Source organism: Notechis scutatus, chromosome 6 (genome assembly GCF_049901735.1).
Source record: "Notechis scutatus isolate UNSWTSFEM ecotype Mainland chromosome 6, rNotScu1.2, whole genome shotgun sequence".
NCBI lineage: Eukaryota > Metazoa > Chordata > Lepidosauria > Squamata > Elapidae > Notechis > Notechis scutatus.
This window is the reverse complement of record NC_142014.1, coordinates 80435162-80452205: the sequence shown is the minus strand read 5'-3', so window position 1 is coordinate 80452205 and position 17044 is coordinate 80435162. Positions and strand designations below refer to the sequence as shown.

Here is a 17044-nt window from a genome sequence, read left to right as displayed (position 1 = left end):
TCAGGAAAGCCTTGCCAGTCGCAGAAGAAGAAGTTCCTGAAGGCCTCGGACTGCGAAAAGGAGGCCGGGGGCGACATGCGCAAGTGAGCTGAGTCAGTGGATGACCGAAGTTACAACGGCACTGAAAAAAAAGGACTTATGACCATTTTTCACACTTATGACCGTTGCAGCATCCCCATGGTCCCAGGATCAAACTTTAGCCGCTTGGCAACTGACTGCACATTTATGACGGTTGCAGCTTTCCTTAACAACCGTGTTATGAACATAACATTTGTGATTCGCTTAACAAACTTGGCAAGAAAAGTCGTCCAACGGAGCAAAAGTCACTTTGCAAATTTCTCACTTGGCCACCTAAATGTGGGGCTCTATTGTGGTCCTAAGTCGAGGACCACCTATCCATCAGAATGTTTGCTAAAGACGGGGGAAACTGATTAAGAAATGTGAAGGTGCGAATGCTGGTAGAAAGGATGTGGTTGGGCTGAGGATGGATTTCTGTCGCAAGGAGTAGAAAGAATTGTCCTTGTGGTTACTCGACAAGGGAAGTGGAAGATGGGTGCGGGGAAGATGGATACATCAAGAGCACCAGAGGGGAAATGAATGAATTCTCCAGAAGCGGACGGGGTAACACAAAGAGCTTGAATGGGGCTGGGACTTCAGTAACCGGCGTGAAAAATGTATATTGTGGTTTGGTTATTTAGAGAAAACGAATAAACACCAAATCCCAGAAAAGAGAAGAGGAAAAAGCTTGAGAGAACGGGAAGGAACGAGAAATGTTGGGTTGGATGGAGCCCGGTAGGAAAAAAAGAAGAAGAGAAAAACAAAAGAGTAAAAAAATGAAAGGCGGTACAGGGTAGTCCTGAAATCCCGATCACAATTTCGACCAGCATTTACTAAGCAAGGCAGTCGTTAAGTGAACCCTGCCCTTTTGTCAGATGGTCCCAAACGGTAAGTCACACATGACCTTGGGATGCCGCCACCAATTTATCAATATGTACCGGTTGCCAAGCGCCTGGATTTACGACGGTTGCCGCATCTGAGGGTCACAGTTTGCGCCCTTCCTAGCCAGCTTCCAACAAGCAAAGTCAGTGGGGAAAGCTGGATCTGTTTAATGACCGTGTGCTTCACTTAACGGCTGTGGCAATTCGCTGAACGGCCATTGCAAAACAGGATATCCAATGGATGCAAATCCCTTCTCGCTTTGCAATGGACGTTTCAGTCCCCGTTGTGATTACTGCTACCTGTGGTAAGGTATATCCTTTGTTTCTTACTTCGAAGCACAGATTTAGTGCTTTTCTCTACGAGCAAAAAACCCTTTAATCGAGGCTCTAGTTGAATATCGTGCCGTCAAAAATTAAAGTTGGTTCGATTGTCTCTGTTGCTTCAAGAACCTGACATACCAGGCCTGTGACTTGTTTTTTTTTTTTTTTAATCTACCTTTGGATGTTAGCCAGCTTCAGATGAGGCTTTTTATGAAAAATAAAAAAAGAAATGTAATTTAGAGTTTGGATTATTAGACAAGATGGATTACAGAAAGAAAAACAATATGATGTTACATTAGAGAGAGAAGTTAAAATATATGTGTTCTTATAAGTTCTGTGTAGAATACCGGATATATTTCCCTTCCTATTTTCTCTTCTCTTCTTCTCTCTTCTCTTTCTCTTCTCTTCTCTTCTTCTCTTTCTCTTCTCTTCTCTCTTCTCTTCTCTTCTCTTCTCTCTCTCCTCTCCTCTCCCTCTCCTCTCCCTCTCCCTCTCATCTCTTCCTCTTCTCTTCTCTTCTCTTCTCTCTTCTCTTCTTTCTCTCTTCTCTCTCTTTCTTCTCTCTCCTCCTCTCTCTCCTCTCCTCTCCTCTCATTCTCCTCTCCTTCTTCTCTTCTTCCATTCTTCCTTCCATCTCTCCTCTTCTCCTTTCTCCTACCATTCTTCCATCTCTCCCTCCTTCTCCTTCTCCTCTCCTTCCATTCTTCTTCCTTCCTTCCATCTCTCCCTCCTTCTCTTCTCTTCTCTTCTCTTCTCTTCTCTTCTCTTCTCCTCTCTTCGCTTTGATTTCTTTCCTTTTCTATTTTCTTCCTTCTTTTATATGAGTTCCTGTTAAGGTTTTAGCTTCTTGTTTTCAAAGTTTTAATCAAAATTGCACACAGATGTTAGGCGGCCCAAGGAAACTTTGAGCAAATTCATTGAGGCAGGTGAAGTTGCTGGCTGCCTCCCACTTCATTCACTTTGCAGCTCCTTCTGCAGCAGCTGCCTGGCTGCCCGTTGAGGGCGACGGAGAAGGAATTATTTCTTCAGTCCACTGACATAAATAAGAGATGCCAGCCTTCTGCAAATGAATTTTAATTTTTTTTTAAACGTATTAAAGGAAATAGACTACCCCTTCGCTCCCGCTTTTGCCATGCTGAATGCCAGACTGCCATAGACCCTCCCTGGCTTTGCTTGACTCGACAGGTGGTCCTTAAGTTACGACCACCACGGAGCCCAACATGGATGTTGCTAAGTGCAGCCTTTGGTAAGTGACGTTTGTCCCCTTCAGTGAGTTCTCACAGTGCTTAAGCGAATCCTTGGAATTTGTTTCCAGGCGCAACTGGAAGTTCCTGTTGTAACTTACAAAAAAATCTTTTTAGTCCCATCAGATGAAAAATAAGCACGCCAAAACTAGAATCGTTTTTTTTCTTCCGCAGTCTTGTGTTTTTTTGTTCTTTTAAGTGGGAAAATTCCTCCAGTGAGAACTTTTTGCAAACCAAAAAAAAAAAAAAAAACGCAACATCAGGGACAAAATGGACTCCTGTTATACACTCAGGAAAGAAGCTTTTAAAAAAAGATTTGCCTTTCTCTGTAGTCAGATTTGGGGGAATCCTAACTGGTTTTGGCTAGCACCTTCTGCAAAGCCATCTTATTAATTACCATGACGAACATGCAATATAATTTCAGAAGAATATATGAGCACTTGGGAAAATCCACCACGGCCTGAATTTTGCAACGGAGATTGGGCTGGTTCCCTTATAAGTAGTCCGGCCACATTTCTTCCTGCATGCCATCTAGCTTTGACATTCCCGCCGGAGATATTTATATCCGTGTCCCCAAAAAAGGAGAAACCGTATTCTCGTAAAGGGACAACACTTTTAGCAGATGTGCACTGAGAATCCCAAGACAAAGGTGTGCTGGGTCAGACCAAGGCAGGTCAGGAGCCCACAGCAGTAGGCACATACCTCTAGCACTAACCCATAGGCTTTTATATCACTTTTACAGCCCTCTCTAGGCGGTTTATACAGAGCCAGCCTCTTGCCCCCAACAATCGGGGTCCTCCTTTTTTTAATTTTTTTAATACATTTATTTATTCAGCGTTTCAACAATTAAAAACAAATTTCCACGTATTGCAATGATATTGTAACAGTGTTTACCTTGGTTAATAACATCCATAAGTACAGTATATTATCCATAGCTATATTAAATTCTTCCTTGTTCCAAACCTTTTTGTACATCTATACATATATTTACACATAAACGATATTGCTTTGTGATTTCTCATTCATTATCATTTGACGCCTTTGCTTTGTTTTTCCCTTAGCCATTTGTACCAAACATCCCATATCTTGTAATATCCTCCTCCTTCCTTATTTTTTAATAACATCACCAGTCTGACCATTTCGGCGCATTCAAATATCTTGTTAATTACTGCGGTTTCTGGGGAGTGGGGGGGTCGTAGCCTGTTCCCAGTTTTGGGCGATGGAAATTCTAGCAGCAGTTATAATATGAAGTATTATAATCGGGGTCCTCATTTTACCCACCTCGGAAGGATGGAAGGCTGAGTCAACCTTGAGCCGGTCGGGATCGAACTGCTGGCAGGGGCAGAGTTAGCCTGCAATACTGCAGTCTCACCACTGTGCCATCACGGCCCTTCCTCCCTCCCTCCCTCCCTCCCTCCCTTCCTTTCCTCCCTCCGTCCCCCTTCCCGTCCTCCCTTCCCCATTTCTTCCTTGCCCTTTTTCTTTCTTTTTCTTTCTTTCCTCCCTCCCTCCCTCCCTTCTTTCCCCTTTTCTTCCTTCTTTCCTTCCTTCTTTCCTTCCTCCCTTCCTTCCTTCCTTCCTTCCTTCCTTCCTTCCTTCCTTCCTTCCTTCCTTCCTTCCTTCCTTCTGAATTCTGGGAGTTGAACTCCACAAGTCTTAAAGTTGCCACGGTTGGGCGCTCTTGATTTATGCACACTGATAGAACTCGGTTCATCAGAGCCAAGTATGATCTGTTCAAGACCTTGGAGCCACACGTGTCCTTCACTCCTTCCTTACCATGCAAGGGGTACATTCCCGTCCTCCATTTTGTACTTTGCAAACCCTGAATGGCTGTTTGCAACAAACCAGGGGCACTGTGATTTTTTTCTCTCCTGCACTGGGATGATTAATTTGCCGCAAGACTAGATTTGGATGGCTTGAAAATAACAGAATAATTAGGGACCTTAGAGGTCTTCTAGTCCAACCCCCTACTCAGGCAGGAGACCCTGTACCGTTCCAGACAAAATGGCTGTCCAGTCTCTTCTTAATCTCCTCTTTCCAATGAAAACAGGGAGGAAGGAGGTCAGGAGAAAATGCAATTTGATATTAATTCCTGATTTGCAGGAGCCAGAGGTTTGCCCGGCATTGTTCCTTCTATCGTTTACCAGCAACAAAGGAGATAACCTAAAAAGGAAGTTTCTATCAGTGGAAAAGCAGCAAATCAAATCAGAGAAAGAACGATGCAAGAATGCTGCTGAATAGATAAAAGCAAAAACCAGAAACCCAAACCAGGAGGTGTCTGGTAGCATCTTTTCTGAGTGTTTTATTTCAGATGCTTTATTTCATTTCTCATGCATGCTTATGGCTGGCTGGGGAATTCTGGGAATTGAAGTCTTCTGGTGCTGAGGTGGAGAAAGACTACTATATAGGCCACAACTGGGCCCAACATTTTGGTTGTTAATTGAGACATTTGTTAAGTGAGTTTTGCCCTTTCTTGCCACAGTTGTTAAGTGAATCTTGTTAAGTCAGTCCCACGGTTGTTAAGTGAATCTGGCTTCTGTCAGGAGGTCGCAAAAGGGGACTGCATGACCCTGGGACTCTGCGACCGTCATAAATACGGGTCACTTGCCATCCATTCGAACGTAAATCAGGTGACCATGTGGATGCCACAAGGGTCGTAACTGCAAAACGGCCATAAGTCACCTTTTTCAGTGCCGTTATAACTTTGAACCATCGCTAAGCGAACTGTTGTAAGTCAAGGACTGCCTGAATTGATGAGGTAAAATCATGTAGGACGACATGTGGTCTCCTTTTCACGGCCTGACAGGCAACGTCAACGGTATTTTCCTAACTCAAGAACTGCAGTGATTCACTTTAACAGCTGGGGTGAGCCAGGTCACAAAACGGGGCCAAACTCACTTCCCCACAGCCTCGCTTTTCATCATGGAAATTTGGCACTCTGTTGTGGTTGTAAGTCGAGGACGACCTCTATTGAAAATTGAGAAAGGATTTTTTTTTTAAAAAAATTGCATGATCGTATTTTTCTTTAATAAATTTTATTTTCTATGATTTCCATTTATTAGTGCTTTATATTAATTTTCTATTTATTTCCATTTATTAGTGCTTCATATTAATTTTCTATTTCCTTTTATTAGTGCTTCATATTAATTTTCTATTGATTTCAATTTATTAGTGCTTCATATTAATTTTCCATTGATTTCCATTTATTAGTGCTTCATATTCATATTCTATTTATTTCCATTTATTAGTGCTTCATATTAATATTCTATAATTTCCATTTATTAGTGCTTTATATTAATTTTCTATTTATTTCCATTTATTACTGCTTCATATTCATATTCTATTTATTTCCATTTATTACTGCTTCATATTAATATTCTATTTATTTCCATTTATTACTGCTTCATATTAGTTTTCTATTTATTAGTGCTTCATATTGATTTTCTATAATTTCCATTTATTACTGCTTCATATTAATTTTCTATGATTTCCATTTATTGGTGCTTCATATTAATTTTCTATAATTTCCATTTATTAGTGTTTCATAGAAAACACAATGTTTCTTAAGCACTAATCAATGTAAACAATAGAAAATTAATAAAATTTATATACAGGAAAAAAGAAAATACAATCATACAATTTTTTAGAAAAAACATCTTTTCTCCTGGATGCTGTTTTTTTTTTCCCTTTTCTTCTTTTTTATTACATTTCCTCCTCTTCGGCTTGACATGACTGTAATAGGGAAGAATGTTAAAAGCAAAGAACTTCAAAAGGGAACCTAAGCAGAACAAATAATTGTCCTCGAGCTCAGATTTTGGCAAACTTAAAACCTTGGGAGCCGAAATGTTTACCCTTTTACGTCAATTCTTCAGATCAAGGGAAGAACAGCCGGCCGGCTCACCAAAAGCACACAGACCACACTGCTATATATTCCTTTACTGGGGGATTGTTTTAATGGCCTTGGGCACTGCTTGGCAGTTATCTAAACTTTTAAAATCCCCCCCCCTTTTTTTTCCCCTCTCCCTTTCTCCAAGAACTAGACAAGTCTGTGTGAGGTAGGATCAAAACCTGTAGTAAATTCCAAAAAAAACCAGGAGAAATACTTGCAGAAGAATTGAACGATCTATTTTTTCAAGGTGCAAAATTATCTTTTCTTTTATGTATACCGAGAGATTTACACCAAGACAAATTCCTTGTGTGTCCAACCACACTTGGCCAATAAAAGAATTCTATTCTATTCTATTCTATTCTATTCTATTCTATTCTATTCTATTCTATTCTATTCATCTGAGTCTTCCGTTTGGTTATCTTTAAATGACACTAACTAAATTGAACTAACCTAATCAGAGTTTAGGGTGCTTGGGTGGGGTGTGGGAAATCCATAAATTGAAGTGGACTAAATTACATTGTGCAAACACAGCCTTGCCAGATGGCTGAAGTCTTTTAATTTCTGGATAAGGGCCAACCTTAGTCCTTATCAACTCTTTGGAGAGCTGGATTTGCACAACACCTTCGGCTATAAATCTGTCAATTTTTCGCTGTGTCAGTTTGTGAACCAAGCTGGTGCTCAAGCACAGACAGTCCTTGACTTACGACGGCAAGGGAGCCCAACATTTCTCTTCCTTAGCAGCGGTAAAGCAACTTTTGCCCTATTCTTGCCATGATTAAGCAAACGACAGCAGTTGTTAAATTAGTAACACAGTCGTTAAGTGAATCCGGCTTCCCCCCCTCCCATTGACTTTGCTTGTCCAAAGGCCGCCAAAGGGACCTTGCACCTGTCATAAATGCGAGTCAGTTGCCAAGCGTCTGGATTTCGATCACATGACCACGGGGATGCTGGAACGGCCGTTAAGTGTGAAAAATGGTCATGTCACTTTTTCCCAGTGCTGTTGCAACCTCAGTGAAGTTCAAGTCGAGAACTAAGGTCCCTGTAGAGCTATATGCATAAAATATATCCCCCCCCCCCCCAATAGCTTATTCAAACAATATTCATTGTCTGGATTTTTTTGTGACATGCTGTTGCATACATTGTCCGCCACAACCCGCCTCAGTCACATTTTCCCTGGAAAACAGAGAAATCCCTAAAAGGTCAAAAAAAAAAAAAAAAGAATTCTTCCTTAGAATTTCAATCATTCCCCTCCTGTGGAGCCCCCATTCCACATTCAGAAGTCATTTCCAGTTAATTAGCCCAAACTGTGCATCAGATTGACCCCCAACAGCTGGAACCTTGTAGTGGAATGGAAAAAAACTGCTCCAATTATTGAATATTTGCTGGTTTTGTCTCAAGAAGAGCCGGCGTACTTTCTACAAAGCAAAACCCCGGCTCCCCCAGCTGTTGCACATCTGGAAAAAGCCGGTTTATTTGATGTTTTCTAGGGCAGGGATCTCCCACCGTGGCAACTTTTAAGACTTGTGGACTCCAACTCCCAGAATTCCTCAGCCAGCTTAGGGAAAAGGAAAGTCCTCCACTTAGGCAAGAAAAACCCAAAGGACACATATAGACTGGGTGAAACCAGGCTCAATAGCAGGAACTGGGAGAGGGATCTTGGAGTCTTAGTGGACAACTAGCTAAATAGGAGCCAGCCGTGTGCAGCGGCAGCCAAAAATGTTAATGCAATCCTAAATTGTATTAACAAAGGGTACAATCGAGATCAAGGGAGGTCCTAATACCACTCTATAAAGCCTTAGTAAGACCACACCTAGAGTCCTGCATCCAGGTTTGGTCACCACACTATCAAAAAAGATGTTGAGACTCTAGAAAAAGTGCAGAGGAGAGCAACTAGGATGATTAGGGGACTGGAGGTAAAACAAGGTGAATGGTTGCAGTCTAGGGAAGAGAAGGGCAAGGGGGGACATGATAGCAGTTTTCTAGTATTTGAGGAGGTGCCCCAGAGAGGAAGGGGGGTCAAGCTATTTTCCAAAGCACCCGAAGGATAAGGAATAATGGATGGAAACTGATCAAGGAGAGATTCAACCTGGAAATAGGGAGAAACTTTCTGACAGTGAGAACAATCCACCCATGGAACAGAAGTTGCCCTCGGAAGTTGTGGGAGCTTCATCCCTGGAGGCTTTCAAGAAGAGATTGGATTGCCCTCTGTCAGAAATGGTGTAGGGTCTCCTGCTTGGGCAGGGGGTTGGACTAGATGACCTACAAGCTCCCTTCCAACTCTGATTGTCCATTATAAAGTCTTAAAGTTGCCCTGGTTGGAAACCCCTCTTCTAGGGCTTCCAGGCCCTGCTAGGCTTTCATTAGAAATGGCCACCAGGCTTCCAATCACAGGATCCATCCCTAAACAGCCTTTTGATAGGGAAACCAGGGCCGCCATGTGCAAATCCCTTGGGGGGGGAGGAGAAGGGGAGGGGTCCCACAGGTGTCTGTCTCCCATCCAGAGGGGTTTCGGAGGCCACGACCCCATTAAAGTGGCTGCTCCTGCACCACCCAGTCGCAAGGGCAGTTTTGGGGGCCAAGACAGGTTGCCGGTCTGATGTTCCCACGTGGTTCTTGAGTCGTGCCAGAAAACCCGGCAAGACCGACGACCGCCCTGGGGTCTTGCAGAGAAGGGATTTCTCCCCACCTCCACAATCTGGGAACCGAGGGTCAAAAAAGGAGAACGGTGGTAGCCCCGGGTTGAAAGGAGGGGTCCTGGGTTCTCTCTGAGTTTGGAGGGTTGTTTCTTGCAGACGTTTCATGACCCAACTAGGGAACATCATCCGTGGAAGGGAGTGGGGTTTGCAGAGGGAGGAGGAGAAGGGGAAGGAATGAAGACTGAGGTCCTTGATGCTCTCTGAGCTTGGTGGTTTCCTTGCAGACGTTCCATGACCCAACTAGGTAACTTCATCAGTGCTAGATGGAAGGAGAAGGAGGAGGAAGGCTGTGGGTCCTTACTGCTCTCTGAGCTTGCTGGTTTTCTCCCAGATGTTTCGTGACCCAACTAGGGAACATCATCAGTGCTGGAAGGGAGGGGAGCTTGTGGAGAGGAGGAGGAGGAGGGAAAGGACCGTGGGGTCCAATGGTGCTCTCTGAATTTGGTGGTTTTCTTGCAGATGTTTAATTACCCAATTAGGTAACCCCATCAGTGCTTAAAAGGGTGTGCGGAGAGGGAGGAGGAGCAGCACTGTGGGGTCCTTGCTGTTGGCTGAGCTTGTTTTGTTGAAGACCTTTCATGACCCAACTAGGTAACATCATCCGTGCTAGGAGAGGGAAGGGGGGTTGTGGAGAAGAGGAGGAGGTGGCAGTGGTGGGAGGAGGACTGTGGGGTCCTTGGGGCTCTCTGAGCTTGGTGATTTTCTTGCAGATGTTTCATGACCCAACAAGGTGATGTAATCATTGTCAGAAGGAAGTGGGGTTTGGGGAGAGGAGGGAGGGTGGGTGGGTGGCGAGGGAGAAAGGAGGAGGACTGTGGGGTCCTTGGGGCTCTCTTGAGTTTGGCCCTTTGCTTGCAAGATTGTTCCATGCCCCAAACTAGGGAACAGGTGCAGGTCAGCTTCTAACGCCAGAGGTCTCCAAACTTGCTGGCTGGAGAATGCTGGGAGTTGAAGTCCACAAGTCTTAAAAGTGGCCAAGTTTGGGGGACCTTTCGCAAAGCCCCTTCTGAACACGCGCCTTGCAAAGGGCCAGTTCTCCACCATTGCAATACACGTGCTTGCAAGCTCTCCTCCGCCCCTTGCGGGGGCGGCGCCGCTCCCTGCCCCGCGGGCGCCAGGTTGCAACTCCACTCCCACTTCCCCCCTCAGCCCCCCAAGCCAAGGTGCGCGGGCAACCTGAGCCCGGGGCGGGGCCCTTTTCGCGCGCTCAGCCAATGGCAGCCCCGGGCGCCCGAAGCCGCGCCCCCTCGTGGCCACGCCCCCCGCCGCTTGGCGTCCCCGGCTCCCGGCACCGCTGGGGCTCAGTCGGCGAGGGATTTTCCTAGCGGAAGTGATGCCGCTCCCGTTTGGTCAGCCGGGCTCCGGCCGCCGAGAAGCGCCGGGCATCGGCGCGGGCCAGTAGCCCTTCTTGCCAGCCGGTGGATTTAAGGCGGGCAGGGCAGCGCCAGGCAGCCGTAGGACATGGTAGCGCACGATGACGCCGGCGGGCTGCTGCCCATTAAGCGGACTATCCGGGTGATCGACGCGCAGAACCAGACCTTCCGCGAGCAGGAGGTAAAAGCGACGTACACCACCCACCCACCCACCCAAGCAAAGCCCCTTCCCGGGGCTCGTCCCAGCCAGCCCGGCTGCCGTGCAGCCGTCCGCCGCCGCCTTGTAGGAGCCGGCGCTGCTGACTCAGCTTGCCCGGGGCTGCGCAGGACGCGTGGGAAGTTTCGGGCGCGGGGAGAGAGAGAGGGAAAAAAGCCGGGCCGCCCTTGGTTGCAAAAAAAAAAAAGGTGGGGGTTTTTCTATTTTTTCCCATTTTATTTTATGATTTTATTACATTCCAGCGCTCGTGCAAGGGGGGGAGAGAGAGAGCTGGAACGCCACGAAACTTCATTTCCAACGTGTGCCGATGAGTTGGCGTTTAAAGTGGCACTAAAAGTTTCTATTCTGTTCTCTGGGGCGGCTGGCAGTTCGTTGCGTTGTGTGACTTTTGCCCATCGTGGATCCCTGTTCCTCTCTCTTTTTTTTTCGTTAAAAGGAGATTTTTTAAAAACCCACCTGGGTTTCTCCCCCCTCCCCTTTTTTCTTTTTAAAAGCAGGGGTCCCCAAACTTGGCAACTTTTAAGATTTGTGGACTTTCAAGTCCCAGAATTCTCCAGCCAATTGCGGGAGTTGAAGTCCACAAGTCTTAAAAGTTGCCAAGTTTAGAGATCTCTATTTTAAAGTGTTAAAATTGGCTTTTTTTTTAGAAAGGTGTGTTGCTATTAGCTGCAGCTGCTTTGGAAAAAAGGCTAGATAGGGTGTCTGAAAAGGAGGATTTTTCTTATATGGCTTTTATATTGCCTCTTTAAGGAACTTGGAAGCAAGTGAGCCTTAGTCAGCAGCCTGGGGTGGTTATGGTTTGTTCCCCTTCTCTCGTTCTGCTCATCGTGTATCATCCCTGCAATTAAAATGGGGGGGAGGAGGGAGAACTTTTGTTTCTTGGCTTCTTCCCTTTGCAAAGGAACCAATTCATTGCAATTCATGTGCTGCTTACTTGAATTCAAACAATGCTTGGTTGACTTGTAAGCTGACTTATTGATACAGGTAAATGAGAGCAATCCCTTCTCCAAAGAGGCGCCTTATTTATTTTGTTTATTTATTTATTGTAAGTTAGTTTTTTATACAGGTGAATGAGAGCCATCCCTTCTCCAAAGATAAAATTATTTAATTTATTAAATGTTTTGCCACAGGGTAAACTCTTAAGTGGCTTACAATATTTAAGAAGATAAAATAACATCAATAAAATATTACAAAAATATAAATCTTATTTTTGCTTTCCCTTTTATGATGTCACCCCTCTAAAACTTTTTTTTTGAGTTGGTGTGTTCTGCTCATCGTGTATCATTCATACAATTAAAATAGAAGGGGGGAAAAAACTTTTGTTTCTTGGACTTCCTCTGCAAATGAACCAATTCTCTGCAAATGAACTTAAATCCAAGAATTGATGTGTTGTAAGTCTTGTAAGATTTCTCCGCAAATGAACTTACATTCAACTATTGATGACTTGATTTCTTTGTAAGTTGGTTTATTTATTCTGGATGAATGCAAGCTACTTCTTTCACAGCGTCCTGTTCCAGAAAGCCACCTCATTTTTATTTATTTGTTTAGTCATTCATACTTTAATAAATTTATTGCCTGTCCTTCTTACAGGGTGGCTTACAATATATTTTTTAAAAAATGAAACTACAAATACTTTTTTTTTTTAAACAAAAATAGAAATGCACAAAAAGTGGTAACACATATATATTTTTTTCCCTCCTCTTCATGATGTCACCCCCGTTAAAAACTTTTTTTGGGGGAAGCTGCGGGTGTGCACACGTGCCCCGGTTGATACAACATGTGAGGTAATCATTTGAATCCCACAAAATGCATCGCCCGGAGGTACTATCTGAAGTCAGAGTCACAAGGACGCCGGAGTCCCCGAAAAAAAATCTCCCTCAAATGACAGCTTGTGACAGACATCCTGCCCGGCGTCTGTTTTAGTTTCCCTATGATTCAAGTTCTTCTTTAGAGAGGTGGAACTCCTCCGGGCTTCCCTCTCAGTGTTATTTTTGAAGCTGGCGAGGAGAAAACTAAACCTCAGGATTTCTCTCCGTAAGTCCTGCCTTTTGTTCTGTTCTGTTTGTCTTTCTGGGTGTCTGGGAGAGTCGGTCCTCCAGTTAAACAGGTTAAGCGGTCAGAGGGAATATTTGTAGCTCAGGGTCCTTGGTGTGCCCTCTTGAGCTTGGTGGGTTTCTTGCAGGTGTTCATGACCCAACTAGGGAACATCATCAGTGCTAGAAGGCGGGGGATTTGTTGAGAGGAAGAGGAGGACTGTGGGGGTCCTTGGTGAGCTTGGTGGTTTTCTTGAAGACGTTTCATGACCCAACTAGGTAACATCAGTGCTAGAAGGTCGAGGATTTGTTGAGAGGAAGAGGAGGACTGTGGGGTCCTTGGTGAGCTTGGTGGTTTCTTGAAGACGTTTCATGACCCAACTAGGTAACATTATCAGTGCTAGAAGGTCGGGGGTTTGTTGAGAGGAAGAGGAGGACTGTGGGGTCCTTGGTGAGCTTGGTGATTTCTTGAAGACGTTTCATGACCCAACTAGGTAACATCAGTGCTATTTGTTGAGAGGAAGAGGAGGACTGTGGGGTCCTTGGTGAGCTTGGTGGTTTCTTGCGTTTCATGACCCAACTAGGTAACATCAGTGCTAGAAGCGGGGGTTTGTTGAGAGGAAGAGGAGGACTGTGGGGTCCTTGGTGAGCTTGGTGGTTTCTTGAAGACGTTTCATGACCCAACTAGGTAACATCAGTGCTAGAAGACGGGGGATTTGTTGAGAGGAAGAGGAGGACTGTGGGGTCCTTGGTGAGCTTGGTGGTTTCTTGAAGACGTTTCATGACCCAACTAGGTAACATCAGTGCTAGAAGACGGGGGATTTGTTGAGAGGAAGAGGAGGACTGTGGGGTCCTTGGTGAGCTTGGTGATTTCTTGAAGACATTTCATGACCCAACTAGGTAACATCAGTGCTAGAAGGCAGGGGATTTGTTGAGAGGAAGAGGAGGACTGTGGGGGTCCTTGGTGGTCTCTGAGCTTGGTGGTTTTCTTACAGACGTTTCATGACCCAAGTAGGTAACATTATCAGTGCTAGAAGGTCGTAGGGTTTGTGGAGAGGAGAACTGTGGGGTCCTTGGTGAGCTTGGTGATTTCTTGAAGACATTTCATGACCCAAGTAAGTAACATTATCAGTGCTAAAAGGTCGTAGGGTTTGTGGAGAAGAGAATTGTGGGGTCCTTGGTGCTCTCCAAGTTTGGTGATTTTCTTGAAGACAATTTCATGACCCAATTAGGTAACATCATCAGTGCTAGAAGGTCGTAGGGTTTGTGGAGAGGAGAACTGTGGGGTCCTTGGTGAGCTTGGTGATTTCTTGAAGACAATTTCATGACCCAATTAGGTAACATTATCAGTGCTAGAAGGTCGTAGGGTTTGTGGAGAAGAGAATTGTGGGGTCCTTGGTGCTCTCCAAGTTTGGTGATTTTCTTGAAGACAATTTCATGACCCAATTAGGTAACATCATCAGTGCTAGAAGGTAATAGGGTTTGTTCAGAGGAGGAGGACTGAGGGGTACCTTGGTGGTCTCTGAGCTTGGTGGTTTCCTTGCAGACGTTTCATGACCCAACTAGGGAACATCCTCAGTGCTAGAAGGTCGTAGGGTTTGTGGAGAGGAGGAGGACTGAGGGGTCCTCGGTGCTCTGTGTGCTTGGTGATTTCTTGAAGACATTTCATGACCCAACTAGGGAACCTCCTCAGTGCTAGAAAGGGGCTCGTATATAAACAGAGAGCAAACCCCACTCCTTTCTAGCACTGATGACATTACCTAGCTGGGCCATGAAACGTCTGCAAGAAAACAAAGCAAGTTCAGAGAACACCAAGGACGCGCGCACACACACACACACAAACCACCCATGGCGAAGCACACCTTTCGTCTAAAGCCAAGTAAACACCTTGGCATCTGTGCAAAGTGCACAGCCTATGCCAGCCGTCGCCTAATCATTGTGGTTTGGCTCCCAAGTATGTTGTTGAGTGTCGGATTGTGCCTCTGGCTCGTTGGCGTGTTTGTTATTGACGTCATCCTTCTCAAAAGGCGGACGGTCAGGTGTTGTCCACCTTCGGGTGTGTGTTTACGCGCACGATGTGTTAGCTTCAGCCTCTTTCGAACACAATGGGCGTGTTCTCCGTAGTGCAGAAATTCTGGAAAAATACATATTTTTTAAACCCTCCCCTGTGGTTTCCCCGCTTCCCCATTGTTCTTTTTTTTTCTTCTTCACTGGAAAGTGAAAGTTTGGTTTACTGAAAAACTGGCCAAAGCTTACACAGAGATCTTTTTCTCTTTCCCCCACTCCTTGTTTCCCCTGAAACTTAACTTGAAAAACTGGTTTAAGTGTAAATGGTTGGGCTCGTGGCTGTCCTAAAGTCTGCTGTTCTTTTTTTTTTCTTCTTCTTTTTTTGCTAGTGGGAAATGTTGAATAAATCCCTCCAGAGTTTTAAAAAACAAAAAAGTTGCAATGGTCCATTGTGGTATTGGCATGGTGCGGTTTGACACTGGGTGTGATGGGCAGCTGGATATAGTTTTCTCGATTGGCTTTGGATTGCAAGGAGAAAGTGGTCAATAAAGCCACATCAAACAGCTCCTGGCGGCATTAAACACACATGGAACCAGGTTCGTATCTACAGAAATGAAATCCCAGCTTGTTGAACTGCTATAATAGCATACGTGTACAAATCCTCGGCTTACGACCCTAATTGAGCCCAAGAATTTCTGTGTTTTTTTTTCTTTTTGCTAAGTGAGACATTTGTTACGTGGGTTTTGCCCCATTTTACGACTTTTCCTGCCCTGGTGGTTAAGTGAATTGCAGCCCTTGTTAAAAGTTAGCAACACGGTTTCGTGAAGTGAATCTGGCTCGTCAGAAGGTCGCAAGACCCCAGGATGTTGCGAGCTGTCATAAGTATGAGCCAGTGGCCGAGTGTCTTGAAATTTGATCATGTGACCACGGGGAGGCTGCAGCGGTCATTAAGTGTGAAAAACCGGTCCTAAGTTGCTTTTTTTTTCAGTGCTGTTGTAGCTTTGAATGGTCACTAAATGAATTGTTATAAGTCGAGGACTATGTGAATTTCCCCGTTTCTGAAAAATTCCAGCTCTTAGGTGTCCTCTTCTCTTCCATCCATTTCTGCCATTAAATAAGAATATTATTTCTTTGCAGAACTTACACCGGTAGTCCTTGAGTTATGACCATCATTTAGCAACCGTTAATATGGATTTTCCATGGCCTGCTTGCAACTCGGATCTGAAGTGTGTTTCTCTCTCCCCCCTTCCCCCTTTCTTCCCCTCCCTCTCTCCCTCCCTCTCTTCTTCCCTCTCTCTCTCTTCCCCTCTCTCCCTCCTTTACTCTCTCTCTCCCCCTCCCTCTCTCTTCTTCGCTCCCTCTCTCTCTTCCCCTCTCTCTCCCTCCCTCTCTTTCCCTCCCTCTCTCCCTCCCTCCCTTTATCTCTCTCTCTCTCTCTCTCTCTCTCCCTCTCTCTCCCCCTCCCTCTCTCTTCTCCCCTCTCCTCTCTCTTCTCTGCTCCCTCTTCTCTCTCCCTCCCTCCCTCTCTCTCTCTCTCTTTCCCTCCCTCTCTCCCTCCCCTCCCTCCCTTTATCTCCTCTCCTCTCTCTCTCCCCTCCCTCTCTCTCTCTCACACATACACACATGCTACATTACATTTGGGGCACTTGGCAACTGCCTCTCACACCTGTTTCAGGTATCTTGTGGTCACGTGACCGTGAATTTAACGCTTTGTGGCCAGAAACACACATTGATTTCCAGCTTCCTGCCAAAAGGTACCCATTGTGGGCAATGGATTCGCTTAACGACTGCTGCTTTCGCTTAGCGACTGCAGTGGTTCACTTAATGCCCACCAGCAAAAAGACTGCAAAATTAGGCGTGATCCATATCCCGACCAGCACGACTTACCACTCTAAACCTTGGGCCCAATTACGGTCATAAGTCAAGAACTTAGCTGTATCTTTCTTGGGCTGATAAGGACTAGTTTGTGAGATAGACGGCGACCTATAGAAACAGGTTAAAAAGGAAACACTGAATTTTAGGGATATGGGGCTTTAATATAAGGCCCCCAGCCTTTGTCCCCCATAGGCCCCCCTCTTATCTATAGAAAGGGCATTTTTTCCTACCTACCCTTTTAAAATAAACTTACAAATTCTAAATCCGGGCTTGCCACGGCTGGACACCCCTGGTTTAAGAATTTAGAATATTATACCCTTACCCTGCTTGGCTGGGGGGTTCTGGGAGTTGAAGTCCACAAGTCTGAAAAGTTGCTAAAGTTTGGACGCCCCCGTTCTGAATCCTTACAGAATTATAAACCCATTTCCCCCTCTGTAGCCACGTTTACGTT

The 17044-nt window shown here is 45.1% G+C and overlaps 1 protein-coding gene across 2 annotated transcripts in view; it reads left to right on the top strand.

Annotated features, from left to right (window-relative positions):
• Positions 1-17044, top strand: part of NET1 (neuroepithelial cell transforming 1) — an 89002-nt gene that overhangs the window by 52345 nt on the left and 19613 nt on the right. Inside the window, exon 1 of one of the 2 annotated variants that reach the window (XM_026688733.2) lies at positions 10351-10642. The exons of the other annotated variant lie outside the window; for it this stretch is intronic. Within the exon in view, the coding sequence (XP_026544518.2) occupies positions 10550-10642 (93 nt within the window). The 5' untranslated portion in view covers positions 10351-10549. Of the gene's footprint in view, positions 1-10350; positions 10643-17044 lie in introns of those variants that run through there. 2 annotated transcript variants of the gene reach the window in all.